Source organism: Macrobrachium nipponense, chromosome 19 (assembly GCF_015104395.2).
Source record: "Macrobrachium nipponense isolate FS-2020 chromosome 19, ASM1510439v2, whole genome shotgun sequence".
NCBI lineage: Eukaryota > Metazoa > Arthropoda > Malacostraca > Decapoda > Palaemonidae > Macrobrachium > Macrobrachium nipponense.
The window spans coordinates 60,800,163-60,826,200 of record NC_061088.1 but is presented as its reverse complement, the minus strand read 5'-3'; the positions used below and the strand labels follow the sequence as shown (position 1 = coordinate 60,826,200).

At 39.3% G+C, this 26,038-nt stretch overlaps 1 protein-coding gene across 2 annotated transcripts in view; it reads left to right on the top strand.

Moving 5' to 3' along the window:
• The window catches only part of LOC135212975 (uncharacterized), a 93,020-nt gene that overhangs the window by 12,785 nt on the left and 54,197 nt on the right, over positions 1–26,038 (top strand). For both annotated transcript variants that reach the window (XM_064246740.1, XM_064246751.1), the window contains exon 2: positions 367–418. In XM_064246740.1, coding sequence (XP_064102810.1) covers positions 400–418 — 19 coding nt within the window. In that variant the 5' untranslated portion in view covers positions 367–399. The remainder of the gene's footprint in view (positions 1–366; positions 419–26,038) is intronic.

Below are 26,038 nucleotides of genomic sequence, written 5' to 3'. Positions count from 1 at the left end.
ACTTACCCAGCTTTTCCAATGTGGAAATCAGCTGTTATTTAAAAAACAGAAGGTTTAAAATTATTTATTTTTTTCAATACAGTATGATGGATTGCTCCCAACGTCATGTGGATGGAAACAAAACTGAAATTAATATTTGTATAAATCATGGTTCACCCTTAGAGAAAATTCAGTAGATTATAATTAGATCGTGAAAAAATTTTCCGTGTTTATATTGTCATCCTCCCACTTGTGTGGGAGTTTTAAGCTGCCATAAAATAGAGGTTAGTATTTAAAAAATGATTTTTATTTTAAGAAACTTTAATGTGCATAACATTGTCAATGTCAAGTTGATGATTATTACAATAGTTACTTTTTTTTTTCCAGATACTTTTTCAAGGCTAATTCCTACTATCAACCATGTCTTTTAATTTTGGAGGTACAGTATGCTATTTGAATTTTTTCTATTACTTTTTTTTTTTATAACTAAAATATGTACAGTAGTGTAAGCTTTACATAATGAATCCAGACACTGAATTTTTTCTTTCAGATTTGAGATATCATGCTGAGACAGTCAGTACACTTATCATAAATTGTTCTTATGAAAATACAAACTCGAGCTTTTTATGTAGGTGTATCCTTCAGTGTGAACTAGATACTCATTGAACTTGATAATAAGGTGGTTAATTGGTGGGAGGGGTGGGGGGGCTAGTGAGTTGGGAAATACCTCTCGCCCATCTACTGTCATCAAGCACTTTTTCTTTGACTGTCACCTAATTTTAATAACATGAATCATCTCCACTCGGCTTATTCATTGCGACTGAGTGATGTTTGTTGGTCTTTTTTTTTTATGGAGAAAAAATAAGTACAAAGGAATTGTAAGGGTAAGAGTGTTGGTGCAGGAGTTTCATGTCCCCTGGGGTTAATGTTCCTTCCACTCAGGTACAGTAATGTAGTATGCGTCTACCTTGTGTTGGCTGTGTTGCATAGTCGTCTCCTTTTAGTGTGAGAAATTTTTGGAGGAACAGGTAGGATGTATTTGTCATTTGTAAATCTCTTTTGGAGATTCCAGTGACTTCACTGAATCTTCCCAGTTCTTTATTTCTCTACTTTTCCTTCTCTCCTACCTTCATGTACCACTTTCCCTTGGTCTGGGATGGGTGGGCACTGAACAACAGGTCTACTCACGTCTGGCTCTCCCCTAGCTTGGACCCCTACTCGACCCCACTCTTCTCTGACAACTACACAACTACTATGGGCTCATGATTTTGATTTTTGCTTAAGTAACTTACCAAGTAATTACATAGCAAAGAATTTCTAAGTACCGGTAGCTAAAATTTGAAAATCGCAATAGCAATTCTTGTGTTTCAGTGTAGGTTTGTACCCCGCCCATTACCGGGGAATAGGTAAACAACTCGGCAAAGAAGCTCAATTTTATTTCTACTGGCTTCCAACGAAGGTCGTAGGCTGTAGCTTCCTTATTGAATTTAGATTTTGTTGTTCGCCGAGAGTTTCTAGTACCTTCGGTGAAGTACTCCGATTCTTTTGTCATATCCATTCGACATTCATTAACTAGTCAGACATACTTAACAGTACTTTGACCAGTTTACGGTTTTTAGTCTGTTAGTTTGAGATTTTCTTTAGCAATGTCTGACTAGTAAGTGGAGTGTCCATTTTTGCAGTAAAGGCTGCAATACATGGTTAACTTCAGCAAAGTATGATTCCCATTTTGTTTGTATTAGATATAGGGGTCAAGTTTGCACTATTGATTGAACTTGTGATGAGATTATAGGCTGGGATGAAAAACAACGGAGGGTCCTGTCATCTTACCGTTTGAAGTTTGAAAAAGATAGGAAGCGCAAGGCTACTGATAAGTATGAAAGGTCATTAGCTAGCCAGGAATCTTCCTCTGAAGTGCCTGTGATTTCTGTTTTGTCACCCATACCCAGTCTCGATGCAGTTTGAACGTAAGTTTGAGCTGTTAGCTAACTCTGTGGCTCGACTAGGTGAGTAAGTGTGTATGCTTCTCGATAAAGACAAAAGTAGTGTTAGTGGAGGAGCTGGCTGTCCGTCCCACCGATTCTCCTGGGTGAAGGTCCTTGACATACTCTCCTGCATCTGGGAGCAGTTATGCTGGAGGCCCAAGGGAGGTCGGTATGGTCTGCCCACAGGCAGTCGTTCCCTTAGTCCCACCTGTAGGTGTTTCCCAGTTAGTGAAAGACAGCCATTGGAAAGGCATCTTGGACAGTGGTCATTGCCTTTTTTCAAGCTCGGATTCGTTGAGTGGAGAAACAGCGCCGGTGGCGTGATATTGACAAATCCAGACCACTGAAAAGGTCTGCAGTGGACTTTTCTTATACCCATCAGGTACTACTTAAAAAGGTAAAGATGGTTAAACCTTCTTGTAGTTTCTGGGATAGCCCAGAGACCTTTTCTTCGGATAATTCTGGAAAACTTGTGGAAGGAGACTTCCCGACCTGTAGCAAGACATAAGTGTCCGAATTTCGTGCACAACTCAGCACCAGTGTCGCCTTTGGCCCTTCAAGCCAGAAGCTGTACCAATTATGGTTTGTGCGCGGCCTAGGACACCAGGGCGCGATTCATTTCCTGCTCCGGCTCCCGTATGTGGTGTTTCTATTAGCCGTGTCTATGTTTCAGAGTGTATATTGACTCCGGATCCCTCGTTGACACATGAGGGCCCATCGGCGCCTGAGACTTCGACACTGGACTTCCAGCGCAGGAGCACCTATTAGTGCTAGAGCTCCCTTTTCCACCTGAACCTGAGTTCTCGCAGTGCCAATTCCGCCCGCCGCTCCTTGTATTTTGTCTTCTCCTTCAGTCAGCATGGCCGACCCTCATTTGTCTTCTGTATCTTCTGTGGAAGAGGAAGAGCTTGCTACAGAAGATTCTAAACTGCCAGCAGCTTACAAAGCTCTTTTGCAATTTTCTTGAAAAGTTATCCCAACTTTTTCAAGCCAGCTACTCCTGCCCCTCATAACTTTTCAGATGAGTCAAGTTTCTTCAGTCTCTCATGATCTCCTTCAGTTATTACTTTCTTTTTCAACCAAGAAAGCTATGGGTGAGGTCGAAAGTTGGCTTGCAGAAAAGAGAGCACAAGGGAGGGCAGTCTTCTTTTTCCCCCCCTTCTAGCTTAAAGAAAATAAGACGTTCGTATTATTTCACTGGGGGAGTCTCCCTCTTTGGGAGTTTCTGCCTTTGCCCAAGGGGACTGATCGAGACTTCTCATAGGTTGGCTTTCACGGCGGCAAAAATCAGGTTTTCCTCGCCTGAGATTGACCAGTTCCTTCTAAATCTATTTTAAGAATTTAGAAGTTATTAGTTTTATGGACTGGACTATTGGCTCCCTTGGCAAGAAAATTCACGACGCTTCTTCGGCAATTTCTCCATCTGTCTTCCAACCTCGTAGGAGTTCTCTCGTGCTTAGATAGAGGCATTAGCGACGGTTCCCACTAAATCCCTTCTACCTTTCCAATGTGCATCCTTAAGAAGTGTGAGTTCAGGTACTCCTTCATGGCTAAAGGAATGACTTTAGTCCAGAAATCAGCACCTCTGTTCTCACTGCTGGTTCACGAATTCCTTTTTCCGCAGGAAGTTGTTAGTGAAATTGCTTCTGACTTGCAGAAGTCAACCCAGGATTTGCTCTCCCAATCATCCAAGCACTGCAGGGAGACTCTGTCTTCTGATCCTAAGACTACTTCTCCCTTGCAACAGTTGCCCTTTCACGGTGGCAAACAGTCAGCAATCCAAGTCAAGAGGAAATGTCTGCTTTCCAATCATTACTGTTAAGAAGTCTTCCTCCAAGTCCACCCCTAAGCAGTGAGAAGTCTTTCCAATGCAGTAGTAGGTGCCAGACTCCATAGTTTCTGGCTAGAATGGAGCAGAAGAGGAGCAGAACAATGGGTGGTAGAGGTCCTAAGAGTGGAATACTTTATTCCATTCGTTGACTATCCACCCTTATTCATGCAACCCATGCCGTTGATGGTGTACTGTCGGCTCAGACATGTATTCCGCTCTGGCCGATGAGGTGTCTGCTCTCCTTCTAAAAGAAGTGATCTAGAGAGTGGAGGACCCACAGACCAAGGGCTTTTACTATCAACTTTTTGTGGTCCTGAAGTCTTCAGGCAGCTGGAGGCCAGTCCTAGGTGTGACAAAATTCAAAATGGAGACAACTCGCTTAATTCTTGCTTCCATCCACAGAGGGGACTGGATGGTCTCCATAGACATGTAAGACGTGTATTTCCATGTCCCTATTTATCCGGACTCGAGGAAGTACCTGAGATTTATCTTCAAAGACCAAGTCTTTCAGTTTCGGGCCCTATGCTTCGGTCTGACTATGGCTCCCCAAGTGTCCAATCGCGTTCTGGCTCCTCTGACTGGTTAGCTACATCTGATTAGAGTCAACATCGCCCTTTATCTGGACAGTTGGCTTCTTCACTCTTTGACGGAACTAAGCTGCATGGGAAATCTACAAAAAATTTGGAAAGTTAGCTCAGGAACTCAGACTTCTAATCTTCTTCCCAGCTGGTTCCCATTTTTATATGGGGTCACCGTTTCGGATGAGCCGTTTCCATCTATTTCTATCCTGCGCTTCTGCCTCATCAATTCCCTCCTCATGTAAGTCTCCTCTCACACAGTCCTTCCATCTCTTTCTTGGTCTCCCTCTTCTTCTTCCTTGAACGTCCATCCCCATACTATGTCTCCCAGCGTGGTCCTCATCTCTCCTCAACAGGTGTCCATACCATCTCAGCCTCCCTTCCTGCACTTTCTTTGATACTTCCACCACCTTAGTCGACCCCCTTATGTAGTCATTTCGGATCCTATCCTCTCTTGTCACCCCAGACATCCACCTAAGCATTCTCATTTCTGCCACATCCATCTTCTTCTGCTCTGCTTTTCTCGTGCTTGCTGTTTCCATACCATATAGCATTGCTGTTCTTACCACTTGTCTTGTGAAATTTCCCATTTAACCTAAGCGGTGCTCGTCACAAAGAACTCCAGAGGCCGCTCTCCAGTTGTTTCAGCCTGCCTGTACCCGATGTTTTACTTCTTCCATACTTCCTCCAGCGTTAACAAAAGATCCCAAATAATTAACCTTATCAACACTCTTTATTTGTTCTCCACCAAGCTGAATACTTTCTCTATCATCCCCCTCATTGGTGGTACACATATATTCCGTCTTAGATCTACTTATTCTCATTCCTCTGTCCTCGTCTCCATCTTTCCAATTTCATTTTCAGATCTTCCCTGCTCTCTGCGCACAGAACAATATCATCCGCATACAATATGTTTCATGGTACTGCCTCCCTTACTTCCTCTATTATAACGTCCATCACTATGTTGAAGATAAATGGGCTCAGAGCCGAACCCTGGTGTAATCCTACTCTCACCCCAAAACCCTCTTGTCTCCCCAACACTGCTCCTCACTCAGGTAAATACATTACGGTACATCTCTTGTATCAATCGCGCATACTTCTTTGGCACCATCTTCTTCCTCAGACTCCTCCGTACCTCTTGTCTCGGGACTCGAGCATAAGCCTTTTCAAGGTCAATGAATACCATATGTAGGTCCCTTTGCCTTTCCCTGAATTTCTCCATTTGTTGCCTCAGACAAAATATACCATCTGTTGTTCCCCTTCCCTTCATAAATCACATCTGCTCTTTACCTATTTGTACTTCTCTCAGTCTAGCATCTATCATCCTTTTCAGTATCTTCAAAGTGTGGGACATCAATTTAATGCCCCTATAATTACCACACTCTTGGACATTGCCTTTCCCTTTAAAAATTGGGATCAATATACTCCCACGCCACTCATTTGGTATCTTTTCCTTTTCAAGGATCTTTATCATAAGATCGTACAGTATATCCACTCCTTCATCTCCTAATGCTTTCCATGCCTCCACAGGAATCATGTCTGGTCCTGTTGCATTCCCATTCATCTTCTTCAGTGCATTTAGTACCTCTTGCCTAGAAAACCTCATTACCATGCCAATGTTCACTTGCCCATCCTCTCTTATTAATCTATTATTTTCTTCATTTAACCCTTAAACGCCGGAGCGGTAAATAAAAAAATGACTCCCGTATGCCGGAGGGGTTTGAGAGTGAGCGCGTAAGCGGAAAAAATATTTTTTTAAAAAAATCACAGCGCGCTTAGTTTTCAAGATTAAGAGTTCATTTTTGGCTCCTTTTTTTGTCATTGCTTGAAGTTTAGTATGCAACCATCAGAAATGAAAAAAATTATCATTATCATATATAAATAATGCGATATATGATAGCGCAAAAACGAAATTTCATATATAATTGTATTCAAATCGCGCTGTGCGCAAAACGGTTGAAGGTAACAAGTTACTTTTTTTTTTCGTTGTAATGTGCACTGAATTGCGTTCATTTTGATATATAACACATTGTAAAACAATAAAAGCAACACAGAGAAAATATTATCACAAAATAATGCATGAATTCGTAACGCGCTTACGTAAACACATATTTTTTTTAACAAAAATTCACCCATAAATCTAAATATTGTCCTAGAGACTTCCAATATGTTTCAGAATGAAGACAAATGATTGAATATTACTATACTGTAAGAATATTAGCTTACAAGTGCAGTTTTCGACCATATCTGACGAGCTAAAGTTGACCGAATGTCGAATTTTTTATATATATATTTTTTTATATGCAATTATTTCGGAAATAAGAAAAGCTACAACTTTCAAATATTTTTCGTTTTATTCTACATGAAATTGCGCACATTTTCATATATAAAACTCTATGAAATGCCTAATATGAAACGGAGCAAATATTCCGAGAATGGGACTTACGCATTTCGGAGATTTGTGGCGGAGAATCCGCGCGCGGAGGGAAGGAAAGTTTTTTTTTAAAAATTCACCATAAATTTATATATTGTGCTAGAGACTTCGAATTTGTTTCACGATGAAGATAAATGACTGAATATTACTAGACTGTAAGAGTTTTATCTTACAATTGCGTTTTTCGACCATTTCGGTAGAGTCAAATTTGACCGAACGGGGTTTTTTTCTATTTATCGTGATTTATATGCAAATATTTCGAAAATGAGAATAGCTACAACCTTCAACTATTTATTGTTGTATTATACATGAAATTGCGCACATTTTCATATATAAAACGTTATGTAACGGCTAATTTAAAATGGTGCAAACATTACCACAATCGCACGTATGATTTTTTCGGAAGAGTTACCGCGCGGACGTAAAGAAAATGTTATTTTTTTCATAAATTCACCATAAATCGAAATATTGTGCTAGAGACTTCCAATTTGTTGCAAAATGAAGGTAAATGCTTGAATATTACTAGAATATAGGCGTTTTTAGCTTACAATTGCGTTTTTTCGACCATTTCGGTAGAGTCAAAATTGACCGAAGGTTGAAAATTTGTCACTTATCATTTTTTATATGAAAATATTTCAAAATTGATAAAGCTACAACCATGGGTTGTTTTTAGTTGTATTGTGCATGAAATTGCGCACATTTTCATATATAAAACTTTATGTAACGGCTAATTTAAAATGGTGCAAACATTACCACAATCGCATGTATGATTATTTTCGGAAGAGTTACCGCGCGGACGTAAGGAAAAAGTTTTTTCATAAATTCACCATAAATCGAAATATTGTGCTAGACACTTCCAATTAGTTGCAAAATTAAGTTAAATGATTGAATATTACTAAAATATAAGAGTTTTAGCTTACAATTGCGTTTTTCGACCATTTCGGTAGAGTCAAAGTTGACCGAAGGTTGAAATTTTGGCACTTATCGTTATTTATATGAAAATATCTTAAAACTGATAAAAGCTACAATCATGAGTATTTTTTTGTTGTATTCTACATAAAAATGCGCACATTTTCATATATAATACTCTATGTAACGGCTAATTTAAAATGGTACAAAAATTATGTCAAAGTGACGAAATAATTTCAGAGATGTGTCACAGATACTTTTTAGTGCGGCAAGAAAGAAATTCGCGCTTGCGCGCCTGCGTAACGATTGTAAACAAAACAACACCTTGATCCGTGAACTCCCTGCATCCCCCAAGGCGCGTGATTCAAGAGTTTTCGGCTGGTAGGCCTTAAAGTATTTTTCCGCGAATTTTTAAAAAACTTTTGTATGTCGACGTAAAATACGTCCAGTCGGCACCCGAGAGACAAAAAATGTCGACGTAAAATACGTCCAGTCGGCGTTTAAGGGTTAATAACTGTTCAAAATATTCTTTCCATCTCTTCACAATGTCTTCCTCCTTTCTAAGTACTACACCATCTTGATCTTTTATTTGTTTGATATGCGTAATATCTTTGGTGCTCTTATTTCTAGCCTTTGATAGCTTGATCATTTTCTTTAAACCTTCCTTTGTCCCCAGCTCATTATACACATCATCATACGACTTCGCTTTAGCTTGGGCTACCACCTTTTCACCACCTTGTTTTTCTCCCTGAACCTATCACTATCTTCCACTGACTGTGACTCTTCCCATCTTTTCTTTGCCTCCTTCTTATCTTTTACTACTTTCTCAATGTCTTCATCCCACCACCGACTCGCCTTTTCTTCCCATATGATACCAGAAGTCTCCCCTAGCAGCTCCTTTCCATGCCTTCTTGTTACTGCTGCATTTCGTTCCCACCATTCTTGAACATCTTCAATCCCTATATCAATATCTTCCAAAACCCTTCTCTTAAACTCTTTCTTCTTATCCCCTTCCTTCTCTAATTTGTACCATTTAATTTTCCTTATCCCTTTAGCTTTGGTTTTTTTTCCCTTTTTAACTTTTAATTCCATACATAGCAGTCTGTGTTGGGGGCTACATGGTCACCTGGAATAACTTTGCAGTTCTTGACCTCCACCAGCTTTATCCTTTTGTACAGGAAGTAGTCTATCTGGGAGCATCTTCCCCCACTCCTGTATGTTATTAGGTGTTCCCTTTTCTTCTTAAAGAATGTGTTTACTATTGCCATGTTGGATGACACAGCAAAGTCCACTACACACACTCCTTCTGGGTTTCTCTCCCCAATTCCATGGCCCCCATGCACCCGACCAATCGCCTCATTTTCACTTCCGACATGCCCATTCAAATCTGCCCCCACTATCACCCTCTCATGTTCTTCCAGTTCTTACATTATTCTATCCATGTCTCAGAAATTTCCCTTCTCTTCTTCTGTGCAACCAACTTGTGGTGCATATGCACTTATAATATTCAGAATCTCTCCTCCATAACATACCTTCAGTCTGATGATACGGTCATTCTTTCTATGCACTTCTATCACTGTATTCTTCAGTCACTAGACAGTACTATGCCATCTCCATTTCTACTTTGTTTATTTGCTCCACTATAGTATAGCTTATATCCATCACCCAACTCTTTAGCTTTATTTCCTTTCCATCACGTTTCTTTCACACAGATAAAATCTACTTTCTTTTCTCTCATTAGGTCAGCCAATTCTTTACCTCTCCCAGTCATGGACCCAATATTAAGCTGACATACTCTAAATCCAATGTGAGTTCACTTCTTTAGCGCTGCACCTGCTCCTGATGCAGTAACCCTCACCTTATCACAGAGTTAGGGCGATGTCTGTGTGTCGTTTGCGGAGTACGCCCTAGCATTACCTCTTTCCATATTTCGGCTCATTCCATTTTTAGGTTTTGGCACAGGTTTTTACAGCCGGATGCCCTTCCTGACACCAACCCTTCCTATTTATCCGGGCTTGGGACTGGCACCCATAAGGACTTGTTTGCCCCCCAGGTGGCTAGGTTAGGAACTTGGACTTCTAATCGACCTGCAAAAATCCCAACTAGTCCCAACTCTGTGGATAGTGTATTTGCAAATGACTTTGGACTCTTCTTTTTCAGGCTTCTCCCTCCCTAAAGAGAGGAGAGTCATGTCTTCACACAGTAGACAAGTTCCTATATCTCCCAAAGTGCTCTGCCAGAAAGTAGATGAGCCTGCTAGGAACTTTATCCTCTATCGAACAGTTTGTTTTGCTGGGCAGACTTCATAAGAGGATCCTTCAGTTTTATCTTCGGTCCCAGTGGAACAGGAAAAAGTTTTCAGATGACTTCATGATTACGATTTTGCTAGAAGTCAAACAGTAGCTGCTTTGGTGGAGATCAGAGAGAAGACTACTGGAAGGAAAGTTGCTTTCCCCTCTGAACCCAGAGCTCAACTTGTTTGCAGACGCATCCAACATAGGTTGGGGAGCGTTGGTGGGCAACAAGGAAGTCTCAGGGATGTGGAACTCAGCTCAAAAGGCTTGACCCATCAACCTGAAAGAGCTGACTGCAATCAGTCTGGGCTTACAAGCGTTTGCTCCAGAAGTCCGAGGTCAGATAGTGGCAGTAAACTCGGACAACGCAACAGCCCTCTCATACATATCCAAGCAGGAAGGGACCCACTCTTTCCTTCCCTGTGAGGCAGCGAGAGACCTCTTTTGGGCCCACTTGAATCACACAAAGCTAGTGACAAGGTTCTTGCAGGGCAGGATGAATGTGTTAGCAGAACAACTCAGTCACCACAGTCAGGTCATTCCTACAGAATGGACTCTGGATCCAGCAGTCTGCCTAAATCTGTGGAAGTTGTGGGGAAGACCGATGATCGACTTGTTTGCAACCACCAAAAATCATCGGCTTCCACTTTATTGCTCTCCAGTGCCGGACCCAGTGGCATGGGCAGTGGATGCCATGCTTCTGGACTGGTCACACAAGGAACTTTATGCCTTTCCACCCTTAGGAATGATCAGGGAGGTGTTACAAAAGTTCCAGTCACAGGAGAATGTGTCAGTGATCCTCATAGCTCCTTTCTGGCCTCTCAGGGAATGGTTTCCAGACCTGGTAAATCTGTTAGCTGATTTTCCCAGGTTACTCCCCAAAAGGTGAAAACTGCTCAGTCAATCACATGTTAAGGTTCCACCAAGGATTATCTACTCTGGCTCTGACAGGATTAAAAATGTCTGACTCCTCAGAGCAAAAGGGGTTTCGAGAGCGACTGTAGAGGTGATCTCGAAATGTAGAAGAAAGTAATCCTCCAACATCTACCAGTACAAGTGGAACATTTTCTGAGCTTGGTGCAGAAGAAATCAAGTTTCTTCTTGAACATCTCTGACATAGACCACCGATTTTCTTCTGTACCTAAGGACATCTAGAGGATTGTCTTCTATAGTCAGAGGTTATGTGACTATGCTAAGCTCTGTATTTAGGCGCAGGATTGGATTTGTCTTAGAATCAAGACTTATCGGACTTGATTAAGTCTTTTGATATCTGCAAACTTAAGGACACTTGGCAGGTGTCATGGAATTTAGACGTAGTCCTGGAATGGCTGTCTGGTCCTCCTTTTGAACCTATAGCTTCTGCCTCACTCAGGAATTTGACTGGAAAGACACTTCCTGATTGCCTTAGCCTCGGCCAGAAGAGTGAGCGAAATTCAAACCCTACATAAGAGAGTTGGTGTGTCTGGTGGAGATGCTTTAGTCTCTTTTACTTTAGGCTTCCTCACTAAGAATGAAAGTCCTACAAAACCTTGTCCTTGTTCGTTTACTCTCAAGAACTTATCTAGTAAAGTGGGAATGGAAGATGAAGAGAGGACTCTCTGTCCAGTGAGAGCTCTGAAGTTTCACATTTGTAGGACTGAAAACATTCGAGAGCCTTCCAATAGCTTTTGGGATGCCCACTCTAAGTTAGCAGTGGAGGCTCTACCTGTTTTGAAGGTAAAGGCTCATGAGATTAGAGCAGTGGCGCTATCTCTGCCCTTCAGATATAATCTTTCATTGACTTCCATTCTCCAGTCCACATACTAGAAATGTAAGTCAGTTTTTGCAAATTATCATCTTGAAGTTTAAACAATTTTTATTGATTGCAGTACTTTAGGTCCGTTCGCAGTGGCTGGCATGGTAATAAGAGAAGAAGTATAGGAAGTAGTCCTTCTTACCTTACTCTTCACCTTGAAAATCGGTGTTGAGTCTTTGGAGAGTCTAGGGCTACTTGGTACTGCAATTTTCACATTTTAGCTATTGGTACTTAGAAATTCTTAGCTATGTAATTACCTGGTAAGTATAAACAAAACATTATTTTATTATAAAAATATCATATTTCAGGTGTGCAGTTATTGTTGGGCAGTTATGTGGTTTCTCTGCTGCCAGGAAAAGGGGTTCTCTGCTGCCACTCTAGATAGTGCTGCTACTGTTTTAATGCCACCGAGAAGGTTCACCTTTCTGTGGCTGTGTTGATTCCTGTTGGAGAACCCCTGCTCCTCCAGCTGTAGCAGCAGTGACTTCCTTCCTCAAAGACTAGGAGAGCAAGAATTGCACTAGGAAGAGAAAGAAGTGTAAGTGCTTTCCTTTCACTGTATCCTTGTCTCCATCATTCTCCTTTGTGAGGAAGAATGGAATCTCCAAGAAGGGCTCACACAAGAAGTTCCATTAGTGAGTGCTCTTCCCAATCTCTGGGTGTCTGTAACTATTGGACATCAGCAGGTGACTGTTGCGATGTTACCTTAGACAAGAGACTGCTCTCAGGTCTTGCAATAGATTGTTTGAGTCAGTGTTGCATGCTTTCCCTGGTATACTCTTAGTTATGGGATTGTGACTATACAGTCAATGGATTTTGCATGTGACTGTTCCTCTCTATATGCACCTTCTAATCTCTAGGGGGTGGTAGCTCCTGCTTGCATGCTGGTGACCAATCAGCTGTTGGTTGGGCTGGGATGGGACTCACTGGACTCACTAAATACCTTGTCTTGGTCCAATCCTCTTTGGACACTAGAATTGCTCTCAGCTCTTCCAATGTTTTTTGGGCCCAAAACACACCAGGATGAGCCAACCCTATATGCATTCTAAGTCTTGGGATTGTGACCATACAGGCACTACGTTTACACATGACTCTTGGCAGGTCTCCTTTTGTTATGTGTCAGTATTAGGACAGACTGCTTTCACCTTACTGTGCAGCTTCCTGCTTGGCTCATCGTTCACTACTGCCCCCTATGATTCTGTGTGCATGGTAGTACACGAGCCTATTCAGTTGTACCCTCGACTAGTTTGGCCATCACTGATTGTATGCAGTTGTATGGATTGGTCTACTACCAATCGTAATTTACTTCTGATTATGAACCTTCCTTGGCTTTGTTTTTCTGTTCAGTATCTTTGGTACTGACTGAACAACATGGTCCTAGTAATGGGTACAGGCACAGACACAGTACTCATGCAATCAACCCCCTGTATTCGTGTGGCTAAGTTCCACATCCACTTGGAAATACCAAAAATCTGTGATTCGGACCTCCGGCCCCCGGTCCTCTAAAAAGGCTTGTAAATACTTACGGGTAGTCCCTGGTTATTGGCGGACTCTATTAATGGCGATCCGGTTTTATGGCACTTGTCTAGCGATTTCTAGCGCCATAATGGGCCGTGTTTCGGTTATCGGCGCTATAAGGTGCTGATAAAGTTATGGCATCGTTACATACCTAACAGAGGGGCCATTAACTGAAACTCGGTACCATAAATCGCAGAATTTTTGTTAATAGCGACTTTCACTTATCAGTACCCCCCAAGAATGGAACCCCTGCTGATAACCAGGGACTGCCAGTATTTTAATAATTCAAACACCAAATACTGTACCTTAAAATATCATCTTAAAACACTTATATTTTAATACGTATTTCATTATCACTTTAATATCATTTCAACATTATTTCTGAATGATGTAGCTATAACAAAGTGAGAAAACCAATTTTGAGAGCTAGCGACTGGAAGGGTTTACTATAAGGAGGGGAGAAAATCAGTTTATTACCAGCAGAAAGCTTACAAACACTTTTCTTTCCACAGGCTTACATAAGTCTCTCTCTCTCTCTCTCTCTCTCTCTCTCTCTCTCTCTCTCTCTCTCTCTCTCTCTCTCTCTCTCTCTCTCTCTCTCTCTCTCTGAGTCAAGAAATTAACATATTAACATCAATGATATTTAAAAATTATTAAATGTTTTTTTATCATAAAAAAATTTACCTTATATACTCACATAGTGCGATTTTTGAGGACCTAATTTTGGAGCTAATTTTAAGGGGGTCACATCATACATGAAATATAAAATTGGTGTGCGTTTGTAATATTCACTTACTAGGTATCATTTGATAAAATACAAACAATATATATGCATTTATTCCATGGATCTTTTAAAAAGTTATGCTTTATAGTCATACCCCTACATTTTAAAATCCCTACGTACGAAAAATCCAGGTTACGAAGGCAAAGACGAAGATGTTTTTTGCTTCCGTGTACAAAAATAATTCAGGTTGTGAAAGGGTAAAGTCCGAGATTTGCCCGGGCGCAGCTGAGAACAATTTTAAAACTCATGCGCCACCAACTCAGTAGACTCATCACCATCCTCCCGCTCTCCCATTGGTTCCTGATGCTAGCCACTGCCATAAGATCCTGCTCTCCTATTGGTCAGCATCTGTCCCATCATGCCTCTATGTAAAGGTGTTCCTTGACCATTTTTTGCGGCAGCGTTATCGTAAACACCTGGAATTCGTTTGTTCACATAGATTTCGTTTGTTAACGTAATTTCGTGTTAGTGATTTCGCTTTCGTTGTACTGTAAGTTACTTTATCGTGTTGTGTGTGAACTTAATGACTTACGTTATTAGCCATGGGTCCCAAGAATGTTGCTGAAGTTTATGGAAAGAAGAGGATGCTTTCTATGGAGACAAAGATGGAGATAATCAAGAAGTGTTTAATGTTTTCTACCGTTTATTAATGTGTTTTTTAAAGTTGAGTGTTAATGTTTTCTGCCATTTTTTAATATTTTTCGTAAAGTTAAGTGTTCATGTTTTCTGCCATTTGTCCTCCTCCTCCTCTGTCGCCACTTTCGGACATCGCCTCACTCAGAAGGTAAGGTTCCACATTTTACTACATACGTACATACATGTACGTACATTATTTCTTGTACCCTGTACACTAATACACTATTTACAGGCACAGTCATGGTTAGGTTACATATTGAATGGTCCAAAATTGTTGTATTTCATTGTTTATTGGTCAGTTTAGCTTTATTATAAAATTTACTGTGGTGTTTTTGTAGGGGTTGGAATGAATTAGGCAATTTACATGTAAAACGTAGTTCTATATACGAAAAAATCAGGTTACGAAGGCCGCTTCGTAATGGATTAATTTCATAACCTGAGACACTACTGTACTTCACTGCATCCAATAATATTGTATATATTTTCCTATTACTATTGTTGTTTAATAAAATACAAAAATAGCAATCAATATTTTGGTTTGGAAACCTGCTGAGGAAAATTGTAAAGTAAGTTTATTTTGCTGTATGGAAGTCAAATCAGAGCGATTGTCTTGCTTCTGGTTAGCGTAAATAAATCTCAAGATACTCTATTGATATGGGACAAGGTTATTTTACATTATATTAAGTGTTTTCAAGTTAAAATATCACTTGAATTTGTATTGTTGTAAACAAAATTAAGTTTTTTTTTTTTTTTTTTTTTTTTTTTTTTTTTAGTAGATGGCACCAAGGGCATGTTTATTGCATAAAAGATTCAACAGATTGCGTTCAATATTTTCACTTGATTTCATCATAATACTATGAGCGTTACATATTTATCTTTTATCAGAGGGAACACAGTAAAATATGTTCTAACATGCCAAATAGCTTTGATTAGAACACATTTCTCTCAAATTTTGTTTATGGTCGAGTTTGATGGTCAAATTTTGTTTACAGTCTAGTTTGATGGTGCTATACTGAAGTTTCCGTGTTGCCAATGCATGATAATAGTCATTAGCAGATGAACTTTCTTTCCTCAGCTTCAGCTACAACTAGCAGCTTAAATTTAGCAGTATTCACCCTTGCCGATCTTTTCTCCATAGCAAATGAGGATATAGTAATGTAAAAATATATCAGTCCTATTCTATTTAACGTCATTTGTAACATATCTAAGGTAAATTTTTACTGTCGTACAATGGTTGAAATGCAAGCAAACCGCTGTAGTTATCATATTCGGTTGTTCGTAGCAAATCCGCTGTTTCTGGCAGTATGCATTTACACAACAAGTATAACATTACTAACATTACTTTTAGCTTTCTCTTTTACTCTTTTTAACTTAAGGGGGCCGGCCGGAACCCCTATATATGGAGGTATAGGGCGAAAAATGCAGTCATGAAAAAATTCATGGAGCTTCATATGGCAATTGAGAATACGTATACGAAATATTTCGGCAAAATTCCTCTTACTTTCGTAGTTACAGGGTAATTAGTTAACGTAACTCAATAAGCCTAAAACATTGATCCGTACATGAAAATGCAATATTTCCTCTTATCATAAATTTTGATAATTATTGTCAAAGAAATTGGGAGAAATGGCATCTGTAGACATTCCCCGAGTCGAGAAGGAGACTTCAGGCCAAGTCCAGTCCTGATTTAGTGCGATCACAGACTTCGAGTAGTCTACACGTTCCATTTCACCTCTGACATACGCCTGCTTTTATGTATGTTTATGTATGTTTCGACAAGAATTTCATCATGCCAATGAGGAAAAGACAAGGAAAACATCTCGCTAACATACAGACGAAGAAAAATCGCTCAAGTATTATTACAGAATATCATAGTATATGCGTAGTTAATGAAGAGAGAGGGGAGGGTTGCTTAGTAACGCCCCCGTCTTGCTTGACAGCACACGTCACACTGTGCCCAAGGCTACGACGATCTTTGAGCAAAGAGATCTTCATTTATGATAAATAACAAAGTTTTGGTTTTTTAAAACCCAAAATGGAATGTGAAATTCATAATAATCATGATTTATTAAATTGTCTTTGTAAAAAAAGAGTACGCCTTTGAGTTTCACCTCTTGACATTCTCTTGCATTTACGTTTGTTTATCTTTGTTTCGGGCAAGAATTTCATCATGCCAAAGAGGAAAATACAAGGAAAACATCTCGCTAACATACAGAAGAAGAAAATTCGCTGTAATAAGCCGAGTTAGTAAAGGAGAGAGAAAGAGTTGCGTAGGAAGGAGTGCCCCATCTTGCCTCAAGCAGTGCCCCAGGCTGCGATATATGAGCAAAGGGATCATCATTTATGATTAAATTATGATAAATAAAATAGTTTTGGTTTATTAATACACAAAAAAGAAATATACATTCATAATAATCATTATTTATTAACATTGTCTTTTTAGAAATACGAAGGAAAACTTTGAACGCCCGTATCTCAAAAGTATACTTATTGACCTTCAAAATCTATCTTCTCACTTAGTTTTAAAGCTATAACATTGGAATTTGGTGTATAACTCAGAAAGACATTATAGAACAATCAAATAGAGCCCTTTTTTCCAATTTTTGTTTCGTGTTTCTTTTATAAATTTTTTTCTCCTGATTTATAGGGTTTATTTTTTTTACCATATTGAAAAATTCATATCTTGCAAAAAAATGACTTTTAGAAAAAAAACTCTCCATTCGATTGGAGGTCTACATCAGGTCTATATATGGCAGTAATCCCAGGTCTTAATATTAAATATCAAGGGTGGAGATAGAATTTGAAAAATGGTTATTTTCGGGATAAATCGCCCTGGCGTCACAAAACCGAAGGTCAGAGGCGAAAATCATATGCGGTTTGGAGATGTCCCAAGTCACCTTATTAAGTGTTATGAATATCAAAGTCCTGTCCTTAAAAAAGGGCATTAGCCGGCCGGCCACCTTAACTAGAAGATGAGATAGCTAAAGAGATGGAGGAAAAGGGAAGGGGTTAGCCTAACTAGAAAATGGGATAGATAAACAGGAGGAAAAGAGGTTAGTTTGTAGTTTGGTCTAAAAAATTGAACTTGCATGTGACATGAGATGCATGATCAAACTGTTTTAGGGTAAAAATTGGGGGCTGCATGATATGCAAGATTACATGTTACACGAGTATGTACAGTATTTATTCAAGAAAATAACCTGAAAATACAGTAATTAGTGCATTTTGCTCCTTGAACAATCCACTAATCACCAAATTTTCTGCAACTTACTGAAAAATATGTTCCACAGAAAAATCTGTAAATGCTGAATCACAAATAAGTGGGGTCCACTGTGTATACTATATACAGGCAGTCCCCCATTATCAGTGGAGGTTCTGTTCTGACAGCTTGATGATAAGTCAGTGCTTATCAGCTCGGATAACTGGAAATCTGTGCATTTTGGCGCCAAGAATCACTGTTTTTCAGTGATTTTTGGTGCTAGACAAGTGCCGTAAAACCAGATCGCTGATAACAGGGTGACTGCCTGTACTATTTATATATACAGTGGTCCCTCCGTGAATCACGGGATGTGTACCAGACCCCCCTGCGAATAGTTGGAACCCCTCTAAAAATGCTTATAACTCCTATCTTGAATGTGAAAACACCAGAGTATTCCTAAAAATACCATGCTACATCAAGTATACATTAAAATATCATCCTATTATGGTACCTATTAATCTTTGAAATATTATTCATACTATTTCAAGGGAAGTCTTACATTTTATGATTATAAATATGTACGTATGTACTGTAAGACTTGGGTATGTTTATGAAAATAATCCAGTCCCCCCATAAGTATTCAGTCATGCACATTTTCTTTCATACAGTTACTATTATGAGGATAGAAGCTTGAATAAATATGGACACAGTCCGGCCACAACTTACTCCAGCATGCATTCCGGGTCTCCCTCTTCATATCCTTCAGCAACCAGTCAATGACAGACAGACACATAGCATTCGTGAATTTACGCTAATAGTATTTCAGTGTAAATTCACTGTCACAGTCCATTGCATCAACAAGGTGCTGAAGGGAGTTCCTGGTGTAGAGTGCCTTGAAGGCATGGATCACACCCTGGTCCATAGGCTGGAGGAGAGAGGTGGTGTTGGGAGGGAGGAAGTCGAGCTGGACTCCCTTGTAATAAAGATAAAGATCGAGAGGGTGGCCATCAGTATTGTCCGTTATGAGCAAGACTTTGAAATCATGTCCAAATTGGCCAGGTATTGCCTAACTTGAGGAATGAAGGTCTGGTGGAACCAGTACTTCATTCCAGACTTTGATGATCCAGGCCTTGGGATTATGCATCTAGAAGACGGGCAGTAACGCCTTGTTTTCACTCTTGAGTGCCCTGGGATTTGCAGCCTTGTAAATGAGGCCTGGTTTCAGCATAAAGCCAGCCGCATTCCTGCACATCAGGAGGGTCAACCTGTCCTTTTGTGCCTTGAATCCGGAGGCTTTAGCTTCTTCATCCTTCATAAGGTACTTCCGGGACGGCATCTTTTTCCAGAACAGGCCAGTTTTGTCCATATTGAAGACCTGTTCTGGGCAGTATCCTTTCTCCTGCAGAATCTTCTTGAAGGCCTTGGGATATTTTGTGGCTGCCTTTTTGTCAGCTGATGCAGCTTCCCCATGTAGGGAAACAGACTTTAGATGGGACCTTTTCTGGAACCAGTGGAACCATCCTTTGCTTGGCTGTAAACCTTGGGGAGCTGACAACAGTCCCGGTTGTGGCTCTTCTTCCTCTTCAGGTGCTGGTTCATCAAAGCCCAAGAATTCCAATTCCCCTTCTTCATTGCCTTCCTGTGCCTATACATCTTCACCTTCCTCTTCCTCACCACTTTGTGTAGCAGTTGATAGCTGCTGGTAGAGCTGTCATGCTTTCTGATGTATGATCTCGGAGTCAAGGGGCACAACTCTTCTTCTGACAGTAATTGATACAGAATGCGAGTGCAGATTCAGTTTTCACAATTGTTTTCTCTCTCTCTGTGGACACTGCCTTTGCTCTACCATAGTATGTCATATATACATATACTATATACATATACATATATACATACATATATACATGGGACCAGGACATTGCCGGACCACAGAAAATCCCTAAATATAGAATACATTCCAAAAAAATTAAGCCTGTAGGTAAACATAATCTTGTAAGGTATTTCCACAATACAAATTTTAGGGCTGTTGCCTTGTATAATAAGGCGCCCTATGAGGTAATGTTAGACTTGCGATAATCTTACGCTAAGTCGGTTGGTATTGCACTTCCATATTCAATGGAGTGTCTTGGGGTTTGTAGATCACTTACGAAGTCGGTATTATCTTCTTGGTTATTACGACGATGTGTTAAACTCATGATGATTCGGTGATTAGGTGAGGATCTAGTAGAAACCATGAAGTACAAAAATACTTATATTCTCTGAATTTACATGGTGAAGATCAGGTATGATTGTACAAGTCTTCTAATGACGATAGCTTGATCGCTTCTGCCAATGATGATGGCTAATTCTATTCTCTCTACATGATAAAGCTTAGGTAAAGAGGTACAGGTCTTCTAATGACGATAGCTAACTCTATTCTCCCTTGTCTACCATCTCGGTTACAAGTCATAAAGGAGCAGACAGTAGCTTGAACATATGAACATACAATCAGATGACTTAGTTACATACGAACACACAATCAAAATGAGACACGCTACAGGTCACGTAGGCCGTTTGAATTATAGGTCGCGGTAGTTGTCTCAAGCAGGGAGCTTGGACTAAAGTTTATAAACAAATGAATGACTACAGGTGACGGCATGTTATCTTAGCCTACTTTTATTGTATACGTCATCTTTAGCGTCTCTAGTCTGATCACATTCCTGCAAGCAATCTGGTTGACCTCTTTAGTTTTAGTCTTTCATATATATGGACTAACATTCCATATTTTTATTATGTAAACACTTACACAAATAGCCTAGTTTCTGACTTAGCCTACTACTTGGCTACATTCTGACACTGCTTTTTTATTATTTTATTACTCATATATTTCAACCTCATCATTTAATAAATGTTTTACTGTATAATTTTCTTTAGTGTACTTTTTGTAACACATTTAGCCTACATTCCTGAGTTAGCCTAAACTTCTCAGAATCTGCATATTATTATCAGTGACTTTCATATCCTAAATTTATCTTCATAATTATCACTATTAGTTTCTTCGTCATTTATTTTGATTGTAGAGGATAGTGGGATGAAAAAAATAATGGATGAATTTCAGCAATAACAGTGCATTTGAATGTGTCTACCAAAAAGTAAACAAAGCACACCGGCGCCATCTATTGTGGAAAATGAAGACTAAACTATTAGCTAATGAAATAAACATTTTCTAGCATAGATAAAGATTTATGCCTGTGCTTCCTACCTCTAGCATCATACGATCTCATAGGTGGCATATCGAATAGGTAAATACACAGGTACATAAAAGAAATTATCAAAACTATATCACTTACCTCAAGGACAGAGTAAAGAATTTGTGCATGGCAAATAGTATCTCATTGTCTAAATTAAAAGTTTTGACTTGGTAGACTTTTTAAGTGGATATTTTAAAAAATATATTTATTCCTTTAAGGGTAATATAAAAACTTATTTGACTTCACATATTTTCATTACTAACAACTATTTTAATAAAACAAAGGAAGTATGGCATAATTTTTTGTGGTCTTGAAGTTGTAAAAAATACGTGGCACTACCCTGGTGGCGGCGCAATAAATTAATGGCGGCTGGTTTAAAATCAAGCCAAACCACAGGAGTTCCCCGACCATAGAATGCCGGTTTTACGAGATTCAACTGTGTGTCAGTGTGTGTGTGTGTATAATTGTGTGTATATCTATATATTATAATTATATATAAATATATATCTATATAATATAATATTGTATATATTATTATATATTATATATATATTATATTATCAGGCAGTCCCCCCCCGGGTTTACGACGGGGTTCCGTTCTTGAGACGCGTCGTAAGCCGAAAATCGTCGTAAGCCGGAACGACGCTTGGAAATATGTCTTAAACTAATAAAAAGTTATAAAAACCTTACTTGTAATCCTTTGGTTACACTACATGTTGTTTCCTGTAGTTTTATGTACAACCTGGAGTTATTTTCATAAAAGAATGCTGGTTCTTGAAGGTAAAAACTATTGTAATCCTCTGGTGACACTACATTCTTGAAGTTTTATGTACAACCTGGAGTGATTTTGCAAAATCTTGAGGGCTACAAGAACAGCTGATTACTATTTACGTATCATATAGACTAATTAAAGTAAATGTATCTTTAAATAGGCTTAATATATTAGTATAACAAAACAAAACTTTCCTGCCTATGAGTCAGAGGCCGTTTAATGAAACGAACACTTCTCTGTCCTATCTGTTCAGAAAATAAACGTTACGTCAATCCCCGAGACCATTGTTGCCAAAGCGTCTCTCTCTCTCTCTCTCTCTCTCTCTCTCTCTTCTCTCTCTCTCTCTCTCTCTCTGATCAAATTACATTGGAAACTTGACATACGATTGCCCTAATATACGAAATATTTGAGATACGATTTTTGCGATGAGTGTTAGTTGTATAGGCGACCGATAAATGGCGTTCAGTTCTGTTTGTTTGTTGGTGCTGCATGTTAACAACGTCGTTGTTTTAGTTCGTTGTATTTGCGCCTATTTTTCGTGTTATTTTGTCTATTTTATTATTAACCATGGGTCTCAAAGCTAAAGACAAAGCAGGTGATAAGAAAAAACCCAAGAAAATGATTTCGATGGAGGAAGCAAAACATGAAATTATCGCAAAGCATGAAACGTTTGGGCGTTTCGTATCGTCGATTTGGCCAAACGAGTTGGTCGAAACCTTCTTACAATATCCACGATCATCAAGCAGGAAGGAAAGTATAAAAAACCCGAGACCATGGTTGCCAAAGCGGTCTCTCTCTCTCTTCTCTCTCTCTCTCTTCGCTCTCCTCTCTCTCTCTCTCTCTCTCTCTCTCTCTCTCTCTTCTCTCTCCTGATCCAAAGACGTTTATGGATAGTCTCTCTTTGGATACTCGATTTTGCCAAATATTGGAGGGCTACAAGAACAGTTGATACTATTTACGTCTCATATAGGGAAATACAAGTAAACGTATCTTTAAATAGGCTTATATTATTAGTATCAACAAAACTTGACTGGCATGAGGTCAGAGGCCGTAAACGAAAACGAACACTTCTCTGTCCCTAACGGAGCGGCGGGGAAGTACGCCTCTATCTATCTCCTTCTCTCTCTCTCTCTCTCTCTCTCTCTCTCTCTATCTCTCTCTATGACAAATTACTGGGATAATGTCTCCTGGATAGCTGGAATTTGCGTTTGTAAAATCTAACAGGAAACTTTCGTTTTGTTATTATTCCTGAAACAAGCAAAAAAATGGATTTTTTCAATTATTTGGCTTTGGGACTGTTATTGTAAAAATAGTAGGTATTCATTCGCTGGAAAAACTAGTTCCGAATATGAGGCGTCCCTAAAAAAACAAGAAAAAGAACAACATAAAAAGTGTCGAAAATCCTCATGATCTCAAAATTTTTGGTGTCATCTAACCAGAAACTTCTTTTATTAATATACTGTCTAAAAAAATATAAAAGGATTTTTATCATAGTATGCGTTTTTAAAAAGCGTCGTTAACGGAGCGTCTGGAAGCGTCAGCGTAGGTAACATCGGGAACAAGTCGTCGTAAAACCCAGGAAGGATTTTTCCATTGAATATTTAAGAAAAAAAAAGCATTGTAACCCTCGGAACGTCGTAAAGCGGAACGTAGTAAACCTGGGGGACCGCCTGTATATATATATATATTATCTCTATATATATATATATATATATAATTATATTATTATTATATAATATATATATATATATGTAAGTGTTTTACATAATAAAATATGGAATGTTTAAGTCCATATATAAAAGTCTAAAAAACTAAAAGAGGTCAACCAGATTGCTTGGCGGAATGTGATCAGGACTAGAGACGCTAAAGTGACGTATACAATAAGTAGGTAGGCTAAAGAAACATTGCCGTCACCTGTAGTCAATCAATTGTTTATAAACATTCGTCCAAAGCTCCCTGCTTGAGGGACAATACCACCTACGTGATCTGTAGCGGGTCTCATTGATTGTGTGTCGTATGAAAACTATGTCATTGTATGTATGTTCAATGTTCGGAATACTGTCTGTTCCTTATAAATTGTAAAACAGAGATGTTAGACCAGGGCGGAAGAGAGTTAAGGCTATTCGTCATTAGAAGACCTGTACCTCTTACCTAAGCTTTATCATGTAGAGGAATAGGATTAGCCCTTTCATCATTGCAGAAGCGATTCAAGCTATCGTTATTAGAAGACGTTGTACAAACATACTGATTCTTTCACCAGTAAAAACTTCAGAAGAAATTATAATCTATTTGATACTATTGTTTTACAAGAACCTCACAGAACCATGAGTGAACACCGTCGTAAAGATAATACCGACTTCGTAAGTGGATCTACAAAAACCCCAGGACCACTCCATGAAGATGGAAGCTGCAATACAAAAAAAAAAAACCGGGATATTAGCGTTAGATTATGCTGTCTAACAGTACCTTCATAGGGCGCCATTATCATACAAGGCACAAGCCTTAAAAAATTTGTGGCCAGCGGACCAGAGAAACTATACAAACGTCCTCTACAAAGAAAAAAACCAGAATAAAAAAATCATGTATTCCGAAGAAGTCAAACGACGAACGGAATAAGCCAGGCAGATTCTTCAAGCAACCTAGTATATTCAATGTAGGGAGCGACTTCAGAAAACAGCAAGATTGTCAAGCAAACTTAGTCTCACGTTAGTGAATAAAACTTCAAGAACAAAAACGGGACGTGTTCCTTTCCTTTTACGGCAACGGAAGCTTCGTCTCTCAATAGGAATCATTCAAGGAAACATCGTTAGGGAGGTTAGGCACTGCAAGAAACACAAAAAACCGAACGCGTCGCTGCGCATCGGATTTTCAAGGGCTCGGAATTCATCGAAACAACGCGCCACGGGGGAAAACTGAAGCCAAACAGGCGTCCGCTGAAAAATAGAGGAGGACCAAGGCCGTGTGTCGTTATCGGAACACAGTGGACTTCCCACAAAAGCAAGCTAAGTACAATTTTTTATTCATTGGGAGTAACTTTGAGTGATTTCCTTTTACACGGTAGAATTCGTTATTCTGTGGCTGGAAGTACGAGACATTTTAAGCTTACTTTTTACAGAAATTATCTATATCCATTGAGATTTCGCTACTGCGAGGTTTATCTTTGCGTGTCTGTTTCCAGAAGTTTCTACTGAAATATCAATAATCATATAACTATGTTAATTTTATCATTTTGGGGGGGGGGGGGGGGGGGGGGCTGAGTGATTATTAATCCTTTACGTAAACAAATCATATTAAACAGTGGAATATGCGTTAGCAGTGACGTCGGTATTTATTTAAAGATGCATGGATAGGTCGTTAAGCACCGTAGTGATTAGAAAAAACACAACAAACACAAGTGGAACACCCGTACAAACTATATAAAATTAGAGGTAAACACTATTCGGGTTTTCTGGGGACAATAACGCTCCTTTGCAAGTCCCGATCGCGTTGTAGCCTTGAGTTTTTTGATTTATATAAAATATCGAACCTCAATGACTCAACTTAACTTTAAAATATGGATGGATTGCAAGGAATAACATGTCGTGTAAAAACTTTCATCAGGCTAAATGGCGCTGACAAGGATCCTCCACTATTTCAAAATTGTAAGCAACGGAAAGACAGTACAAACAGTTAAGATGAATGCAAGTTAGAGATAACTGCGTTTCTTATTAGTAATCGCTCCGTTCTAATAGTTCGTCATTCATTGATTTATACGTAACCAAGATACATAATGCTAAAAACCACACAATCGGCCGATGGTATAATAAAGGAAGGATCCATATTACAAAAAAGAAATAGAAACAGAGCCCGTTTCAGAAGCAAACAAGCAAACTCGGTGACTGTGTCAACTAGGTTCAAGCGGTCAAGGTTAGTCAAAAACTGCCGAAAGGTTCAAAAAGCATGCAAAATTCCACCAAAATAAGCGAACTCTAAGAGGAGTTGGGAAAAGCGGGATGTTGGTTATACCAAATATCTTTTGAAATTAAAAAGGATTTTTCCTATGCAAACACCACCCGGGGGGGGGGACGTATAAAGTAATCCGAGCAGGTTTTCGT